Below are 10,000 nucleotides of genomic sequence, written 5' to 3'. Positions count from 1 at the left end.
TTTCTTTCTCTCAGCTTCCCTCCCCTTTCTTCAGCTCTAAGGATGTTTCATGGTGCCTGTTAATCCATAGCCACTGGAGGACTCTGCCCCCATTCTCCTCTCTCCCTCCCTTCCCTCTTCTCTCTCATCCATCCCCCCATCCTCCACCCCCTGTGCTGTGCATGTTCTTCCATCTTCCATATTCTTCCATATCTCTCTCTCTCTCTCTCTCTCTCTCTCTCTCTCTCTCTCTCTCTCTCTCTCTGTCTCTCTGTCTCTCTCTCTCTCTCTCTTTCTCTCTCTCTCTCTCTCTCTCTCTCTCTCTCTCTCTCTCTCTTTCTCTCTCTCCAGCCCCTATAATAACCCCACCCTCAGCAACCCCCTCCACCTCTCATCCTCCTTCTTCTTTCTTCACCCCTTTCTTCACCCTCCTCCTCCGTCACCCCTCTCCCCTGCCTGCCCCTGCTCCTTTGTGGGGAGACAGCGCTGCCTGAACCCCCCCCCCACACCCCGCCGTGTTCAAATCTGTTTCCATTAAGCCATTCACCTCCTGTTTGGTCATCTGAATTTGCCCTATTGATTCAGACGCTTCCTGTAGGGCAGGGGTTCCCAAAATGGGGGTCGGGACCCCGAGGGAGGGGGGTTGGGTTGCAGAGCTGCTGCAGAGGGATCGCAGAGAGAAGGGAATGTGTACGTGCATTAAACCCAGCTACATATGTCTATGATAGCATCACAAAAGGCAACAATATTGACTTGTTTGGTGCATTTACAGTATATCACGAAAGTGAATACACCCCTCACAGTTTTGCAGATTTTTGAGTATATCTTTTCATAGGAAAGCATTACAGAAATTTCACTTTGACACAATGATAAGTGACCTTTTAACAACATATTTAACCGCTTAAATTTCTTGTTCACTCAGAAAAAAACAAAATACAGCCATTAATGTTTGAACATGTACTCACAAAAGTGAGTACACCCCAGATTAAAATCCGGTAGAGAAGGGGCTATGTTGGCTCGAATCGTCTCGAAATGAAAAGGGATGACAAGGGAGGTCATCAGTGTGGGTTTCAACCTTTCTTTGCATTGAACTTTTAAATTTTGAGTCTGCATCTGGCTTAAATAGATTGGTGTGAGATTTGAATGCAATCCTATGGAGAATATCATGATCTGCTTCAGTAGTCACAGTGCATGTTGACATGTATGTTTCTTTTAGGTGTATTTCAGATTACCAATGTTGACAGCATTCATGCATCCCCAAACCATGTCAGTCCCACTACCATGCTTGGCTTATGAGAGGATACACCGTTTTTGTAAAACTCACTTGTTTACCACCACACATGCTTGACACCATCTAAAGCAAATTTGTTTATCTTGGTCTCAAGAGAGATGAACAGACCAAGGATATGGATCACTGGAACCATGTCGTGTGATCTGAAGAGACCAAGATAAACAAATTTGCTTTAGATGGTGTCAAGCATGTGTGGTGGTAAACAAGTGAGTTTTACAAAAAAGGTGTATCCTCTCATAAGCCAAGCATGGTAGTGGGACTGACATGGTTTGGGGATGCATGAATGCTATCAACATTGGCAATCTGAAATACACCTAAAAGAAACATGCATGTCAACATGCACTGTGACTACTGAAGCAGATCATGATATTCTCCATAGGATTGCATTCAAATCTCACACCAATCTATTTAAGCCAGATGCAGACTCAAAATTTAAAAGTTCAATGCAAAGAAAGGTTGAAACGCACACTGATGACCTCCCTTGTCATCCCTTTTCATTTCGTTTCATTTCGAGACGATTCGAGCCAACATAGCCCATTCTCTACCGGATTTTAATCTGGGGTGTACTCACTTTTGTGAGTACATGTTCAAACATTAATGGCTGTATTTTGTTTTTTTCTGAGTGAACAAGAAATTTAAGCGGTTAAATCTGTTGTTAAAAGGTCACTAATCATTGTGTCAAAGTGAAATTTCTGTAATGCTTTCCTATGAAAAGATATACTCAAAAATCTGCAAAACTGTGAGGGGTGTATTCACTTTCGTGATATACTGTATAATGCATTTAGTATATTCCTGTTGTGAACAACATATCAGTGGACAATTTGGCATTAGGGATATGATTGAGGATGAGGGTCTCGATAATATGCTTAGGGGGCCCCAGCACTAAAAGTTTGGGAGGCACTGCTCGGGCGCGAGACCTGGTGCTGGGGTTCCCGTGGCTCCCTCTCATTGATGTACCTTCACACCTTAATTCCTTTAAATTAGCCACACTCACAACATATCTGACTCACTTCACATAATGATGTTGTCACGTTGAGGCCGGTACTCATTTATTTATCTCACTATTTATTAATGCATTTTTTTTGTTCAGTTCATCATTATTCTATCTAGTGAGTCAATTCTCATTCCTATTAGCATTCTTTTTTCTTTCTTCTATAGCCTATGTAATAATGCTAATAACAGTAATAATAATAATAATAATAATATAATGACAATAATAATGATAATTATGATAATAATGCTTGTGCTATTTTCTGGCTTCTATTTTTGTAGCGTGTTCAATTCCACCTCCCAAAGGAAACTGTTGTATTCTTAATGCAGTGCAACATCAGCAGAAGATTGCCCTATTTCTAAGAAATAATGATGCGGTCCCATCAGCTAGATTCTGGTCCTTTCCAAATAAACAAACCAGGATATATTTCTAACATTTTACTGTTTACAAACAGATTTCCATGTCGCTACAAAAGGCATCAACTGATCACCCCTTCTGATTTGTTTATATGACATTTCTAAAACCATGTCCCATTTTCATGTCATGGTAGAAGAACAGTTGTGTGCTTTGTGTTTCATGGTAATACAGTCTTTTGGGATTGAAAGGGAACTATACCCAAATAATGGGGACTGGACTGGGCACAATGACGCTGTTGGAGAACCTTTTTGAGCACTTCAAAGAATCGCCAAGGCAGTACTTCTGTCTGAGAACCATTTCATGCTGATATGACATGGCGTATCCTATTATGATCCAAGGCTCTGAAGACCCATTTCGAATGTGAAGAATTTGTCACACAATGTCATGCTTCAGCACAATGATTTGAAGAACCATATAAGCCCTTTTATTTGTTCTGCACTGGGTTTATGACCTTAATGGAAAAAGGTTTCACGTTCCCAGGGAGGACAAGAGCACACTAGAAGAGCTTTTTTTATATAACAGAACCTACTGTGTATCATCAAATAATAGCTGGGACTACTAACAACAAAAATAGTTTGGTCAGGCTACAAATAGGGACATGCTAAAATATGTCAGTAGCAGCCTTTCAATAACAATAGAAAAGGCTTTACTTTATTGAAAAATGTTTTATACCAGGCTCCTAACAGAGGCCGGCCACTATCAGAGGCAAGGCTATAAATTGAGGAATTATGGTATTATATAAACGTCACACAGGTACTTGGTGTTCTCATGTCCTTTCAACTATCTCTCCATTGTGCGTTTAGTACCTTATGGAAACGGTTACGTGGCGCTATTCCGACATGTCGCTATTCGGACGTTAATGTCTATTGTCGGAATACCGACACGTTTTCCACCGTCCGCCGCTATTCCTACATGCCGCTATTCTGACATCCCTAACCCTAACCCTAACCCTAACCCTAACCCCTAAAAAGTGTCGGAATAGCGGCATGTCGGAATAGCGCTATGTCGGAATAGCGATTGCCCCCCATGGAAACACAGTCCTGTGGGCTGTATGCAGAGCTATAGTGTGTAGTGCATTAGCTTCAGAGGTGGAAGAAGTACTGAAGTTGTGTACTTAAGTAAAAGTAGAAGTACCCTGCGGAAAAATTACTCAAGTGAAAGTAAAAGTTGTACACCAAAAATGTACTTAAGTAAAAGTCCTATGTACTAACTTATAAATGTACTTTTTGAGTACAAAAGTACAAGTACTTGCGCAATGGCTGTCTTTCTCCGTGTCTGTCTTTCTCCATGTCTGCCTACTTGATCCAATAGAAAAAAGTTTCTGCAACGGTTTTCGGTTCTATTTGAACAGGACTATGGAGTCCTGTTAATGTTTTTTGAAGTATCTTTTCTGTGTGGGTGTCAGTTTGGAAGAGGGGCTTGGTCCCGCCTCCCTGCCCGCAGCTGAGGCTACTCAAATATCCACGAAACACAACAGGAAAACCTAGGATAGATGTAACTAGTAACTAAGTCTTCTTCTAGAAATGTAAGGAGTAGAAAGTACAAGTAATTGTCAAAAAATGTAACTGAGTAAAAGTAAAAGTTTGTATTTTTATTTTTACTCAAGTAAGTACAAATTCCAGAAAAAACTACTTAAGTACAGTAACGAAGTAAAAATACTTAGTTACGTTCCACCTCTGATTAGCTTATAGTGATTGTGCTAACAAGAGCTATAGTGTTTTGTGTTACTAGAGCTATAGTGTGTAGTGTTCCCGATGAGGCTTGTGCTGCCGTTTCATATGTGTCCTGCACTGCTCCCTCCTCTCCTCTCCTCTCCTCTCCTCTCCTCTCCTCTCCTCTCCTCTCCTCTCCTCTCCTCTCCCAGCCTCTCCTCTCCTCTCCTCTCCTCTCCTCTCCTCTCCTCTCCTCTCCCATCCTCTGCTCTCCTCTCCTCTCCTCTCCCATCTTCTCCTCTCCTCTCCTCTCCTCTCCCAGCCTCTCCTCTCCGTGCCATCTGGGCCCATGTCTGTCATGTCTGTGGCTCGTGCCAGCCACTCATGTGCCATGCTCTGATCAGAGGCGTACGTGAGCGAGCCGTGCCACCCTTTGCCTTGCTTTGCCTCCTCTCTCTGTAGCAATAGTATTGACTCTGAGTAGAATGCACCCAGAGTTAATTATTTATGGGTATATTTTTGTGCTCCTGAAAATCATGTCGAGACCACAATATTCATTTTTTTAACCTTAGCCTAGAAAACCCCCACTGGAGAGGAAACAAAGCCTCATTCAGTCACTCTTATTTTAATATGAAAATATTCACATGCACAATGGACAAGGGATCTGGGTTTTATTCATGGATTTGCATTTTCAGTGTACGCTAGTGCACTATATTTGCATTTTACATAAATGCAAACTCACAAGACCACCATTAGAGTGCCCTAATGTGACGTTAATAATCATTAACCAATCTGATCAAAAACAACAAACCAGTGTTTTTTACATCTTGGGAAACAGAGATTATGGACTACATTTTCTAGTATTGAAATCTAGTAGGTACATAGCACTTTTGGCATTCAATCTCTGCCACTGAATTAATCTGTGGGTTAGCCTGCTGCTGCTATCCTGCTATCTACCTGTAGTTTCTCATACTGTAAGATGTCTGTTGTTGTGTTGTTTGTTCAGAGCAAAAACCAACCTCTCATTTTTGGATTACGTTGGGTTACAGGGGAAGCCATGGCCTAATGGTTAGGGAGGTGGGCTTTAGTTCAGAGGGGGGGTGCCGGTTCGAATCCCACCCTTTCACTCCCTACCACACTCCATGCCTGAGGTGCCCTTGAGCAAGGCACCTTACTCCACAGTGCTTTCAGGAACAGTAACCAATACCCTGTACTGATAATAATAACTGTAAGTTGCTTTGGATAAAAAGCATCAGCTAAGTGTAAATTATTGTAATGTGTTGTTTCCACAGAGCAAGAACCAGCCTCACCGGAGGGGGGAGTACAATGTTTACAGCACCTTTCAGAGCCACGAGCCTGAGTTTGACTACCTGAAGAGCTTGGAGATCGAGGAGAAGATCAACAAGATACGCTGGCTGCCACAGCAGAATGCCGCCTACTTCCTCCTCTCCACCAATGGTGAGCTGACATATTGGCATGTCCCTCGGTTCATTGGCTTGTTTGGTTGGTTTAAAAATCAAAGTAAAGTGCAACTATATGAAATAATAGGGGCAAGCTTTCCCCAGTGTTCATCCAAGATTCTTTTTGGAGTGCTGGCCCAAATGATTGACGCAGTTATTATTAGATCAAACAAAAGTAACGTCTCCCATTTTACTATAAGCAGTGCAAAATGTAACACACTTGTACAGTTAGTACATACGGTAGTAATGCATAATCCTACACAGGTAATGGCTTACTTGGTCCTTTCTGAACTCTCACTCCTTGTTTGCATACGTATGTGTGTCGGTCCTTTGTCAGCAGTGTTAAAGTGTTAATTCGAGTGTTCCACTAAGCGCAGTCTATTCCCTGGCTGTCTGCTATTGCCGGCTCTCCTGCTCTCCTGCTCCGGCTTCCTCTTTGTTAGCTGTGGTGCTGAATAGTAATGGAGTCAGGGTGCACATGTGCATACTGATGCAGATGCTAATGGAGTCATAAGGGAAGGGGAAGGGGAAGGGAAGTGCATCGCATCGCAGTGGAGCGGAGAGCCGTGTTGGCGCTCGTCTGAGGAGAGGTGGAGTTGCGATGTGATGGCAAATGAAATACAGACAGAGTGTGTTTACTTCATTAATGGAGGGAGGGAGGATGTGAATGGCTAAAAAAAAGAGAGAAAAGAAAAAGACCATTATTATCATTTAACTGTTGCCTGTACAGTTAAATTAAACAGAATTGAATGACCGATTACCACAAATTTGTAATACGTTAGTGGACACAAAGCCAATAATGTATATAAAAAAAGGCCATGGACATGAGTTGGAGAGGCGTTTGGGTCATGGTGGAGTTGCAGTGTGACAGCAAAAGAGGGAGTGTTTCCTCTTGTGAAGGATTAGGGTCATTGATGTTTTTGGAAGCAGAAGACATCAGGATGGCTCAATCTTTCCTATACATGGAATTAGGTTCATTTATACAATCCAGCAACAACAATATGCAATCCATACAATCCATACAATAGTGGTAGTAGCAATTGTGCACCACCCGACTTATGATGCTTAAAATGTCAATGATCCATTAGTCTGGTAGAAGGTGCTTGGTGGAAAAATTAAAATAGGTGGGCACAGACAACATTAGACTGAGGCCATTATCATTGTTTAACTGTTGCTTGTACGGCTTAATTAAATAGACTTTGTGACCAATTACTATAAATTGGTAGTAAATTAGTGACCATAAATTAGTGGGTGCTGGAACAAAACAGAAAATCCAATAAATATTACGGGGTCATGTTTTATGGAAGCATTGTGGTGTTGTAGATTGTTGTATTGGTTTCAGACCCAAACTATGCAATCCAGATCTGTCTGGGTTGCCTTGGCCTAATGGTTAGGGAGATGGTCTTAAGATCTGAGGGTTACAGGTGCGAATCCCACCCTTACTTCTCCCTATTGTACATCCATGGCTGAAGTGCCCTTGAGCAAGGCACCTAACCTCACACTGTTCCAGGGACTGTAACCAATACCCTGTAAATAACTGTAAGTGGCTTTGGATAAAAGCATCAGCTAAGCAATGTAATGTAATGTAATGTCTCACACATCTGAACAGCCTGTCTGTGAAGATTCTCATCAACAATTGCACTTCATTTTGAAACTTGAATATTTTTTCCCCTGTTTTGTCTTGCAAAGACTTGAAGCTGGAAGACCCTTATCCCTTTTATCTCAAATGTGTCTTTAGTTCTGACCTGAGGTTAAGGAAACCAAGAGTACTGTATGACCTGAGTCTCAGCTTGAACCCATTGACTAAGCAGACCTAGACTTAATGGAAATAGACCGTATACGGACCGTACACGGACATGTTCAGTGCCAGGAGTAACTAAACAAGGTTACAGCATTAAGGTCTCAAATGGCTTTAGGCTGGTTCCATTGACTAAGAAGTTCCTGTACCCAGGGACGGATATTGACTCCATGGGCCCCTGGGGCAGACAGCAAGAAAGGCCCCCTTCCACGATATCACGAGGTTCCAAAACATGTTGGGGAAAGAATTTAGAGAACCTTCATTATTGGGGGTTCAAGGGTCTCTCTCCCCCTAAAATTTTTGAAAATACAGTAATTTAAAGTGCAATTTTAACACAATATGAAAACACAAATACAGACCAATAATGAAGCATGTTTTTCTTAATCACGTGGAGGCTTGGGATTCAGGGCCCCCTTGGCTCTTGGGCCCCTAGGCCTGGGCCTGGTAGGCCCATCTACTAATCTTTCCTTGCCTTTACCTACGGTACTGTACTGTATGGAATTTGTGTATGTGCCAGGAGTAGTCAGCTGGGGTCATAGCATTACGTTTCTCAAACGAGCTCAAGTACAGGGTCAACCTGCATGAGGGGATGAGTGTGATGATCTACGTGGGAACGGATGAGCCCATTTCCCATCAGCACCTGACCTGCCAATGGCAGCGGTGGTGGTGGCGGTGGTTGTGACGTTTGTTGTTGGTTGTTCAATGTTCATTGCTCCCGCTTGGCTCCGTTGTTTATGTTCGTTGACAATTTATGTGTCCATCAAGGGGATTAAATGGGCAGCTGTCCAACAAACAGCCACCCCTCGTTACCTACCTTCCCCCAGCCCACAAAACACATCCACTTCTCCTTGCCTACCTGCCGCATCACCCGCCATCAGCCCCCATCATCATCCAGCCACTTGCCCGTTTTACGGGTAGTTTAAAAGGGTAGCCCCCCGCCATCTAGCACACGTCCACTCCTACTTACCTGCTCTATCATCCACCACCAGCACAACACATTACCACTCCCTTTGCCTCTCCCACCCAGTACCATCCTAACAAACGTCAGAGGTAAAAGTTTTTTTTTAAAAACACAGTTTCCTTACGGAACAGGAGATTTATCTGAGTAACCAGTAGACCTGCGCTGGTTGTTAGTTTTTTTGTGTGTTTTTCAGAAACAACACAGTCTATCTACCTCATTAGATACAATGGACTAAATGCTGTATCTAACCCATCACCCACCACCAGCCCCCTTCACCCAATCACTTGCCACTTTACTGGGCAGTTTAAAAGGTTAGATAATGCTGAGTCAGATGCTGTGTGGATGTGAGGTGCAAAAGTAAGAGGCTAGTCCTCCAGCAGCCCTCCAGTAACAGTTGACTCACAGATGACTCACATATTCACTACTCTGTGCCTGTGGACCTCACAGCTCTCGTGTCTCTCTGCCCACACACTAACCTACAAAGGCAAAGTGCAGTAACTACGCCAACACTGAAACTGAGAAAAATGCCTTCAGAGGCGTGGTATTACATTGGATGTCATAGCAAATTTGACATAGCAATATCTCTATAATAGGACACATTTGGACCATAAGATAAAGGAGGTGTAATGAAGACCATTTGATCAATTTTGATCAAATATGTAGTTACTGCAATTTGCCATTCCAGGGCAGTGCAGTTTAGAATGTAACAAGCCAACCCCAGACCACCATAAAATCCACTCCACTCCACACTCCCATACAGTATAGTATGTACTCAACACCACTCCACTCTCCCATACTGTAGTATACACTCAACCCCAGCCCAATCCACCACAACCCAACCCTACCCTACCATAACCCAACCCCACTCCAACCTACCCCACCCCAGCCCACCACAACCCAACCCCCCCCTACCACAACCCTACCGCGCTCCACACTCCTATAAAGTATATAAAGCCCCTCAGCCCCACCACATCACAACCCAAAATCCACCCCACTCCACACTCCCAGCTCCCACTATACTCCACACGCCCATACAGTACACAGCATATGTACTGTATACACCATCCAACCCCCACCCTAGCCCACAAAAAACCCACTCTCATGCACTATACACACAGCAAATTAATTAGCATCATAAATTAGTGCCAGTTCAGCCAAAGGCAAGTGAGAGTGCAGACGCTAGATACCAGATATACGCTAGACGCTAGACGCTAGAAGCGGGCAGGACGACTCAGAGGCGCATCTTGCCACCAGGCTAGGCAGGCAGCCGCTCGGGGCCCCCAAGCCCCTAGACGGCAAATAATAGCTCAGACTTTATTACAGTAGTAGCCATTTTGTTTCAAATGTTCATTCTATTCCATTTTCGCTTGGGGCGCCGGCTGACCATAGAATCTCCTCTGCGGCCAATGCGTATCTCTGGGCACACGTCTGAAAAAAACCCACAGTTCAGC

The 10,000-nt window shown here is 43.4% G+C and overlaps 1 protein-coding gene across 3 annotated transcripts in view; it reads left to right on the top strand.

Moving 5' to 3' along the window:
* ppp2r2bb (protein phosphatase 2, regulatory subunit B, beta b) overlaps positions 1–10,000 on the top strand; it is a 161,450-nt gene that overhangs the window by 118,049 nt on the left and 33,401 nt on the right. For all 3 annotated transcript variants that reach the window (XM_063203230.1, XM_063203231.1, XM_063203232.1), the window contains exon 3: positions 5,623–5,788. In XM_063203230.1, coding sequence (XP_063059300.1) covers positions 5,623–5,788 — 166 coding nt within the window. The remainder of the gene's footprint in view (positions 1–5,622; positions 5,789–10,000) is intronic.

The sequence above is a fragment of the Engraulis encrasicolus genome, chromosome 7 (genome assembly GCF_034702125.1).
Source record: "Engraulis encrasicolus isolate BLACKSEA-1 chromosome 7, IST_EnEncr_1.0, whole genome shotgun sequence".
Taxonomy (NCBI): domain Eukaryota; kingdom Metazoa; phylum Chordata; class Actinopteri; order Clupeiformes; family Engraulidae; genus Engraulis; species Engraulis encrasicolus.
Note: the sequence above shows the minus strand (reverse complement) of the source record. Positions and strands in the feature narration are given on the sequence as shown.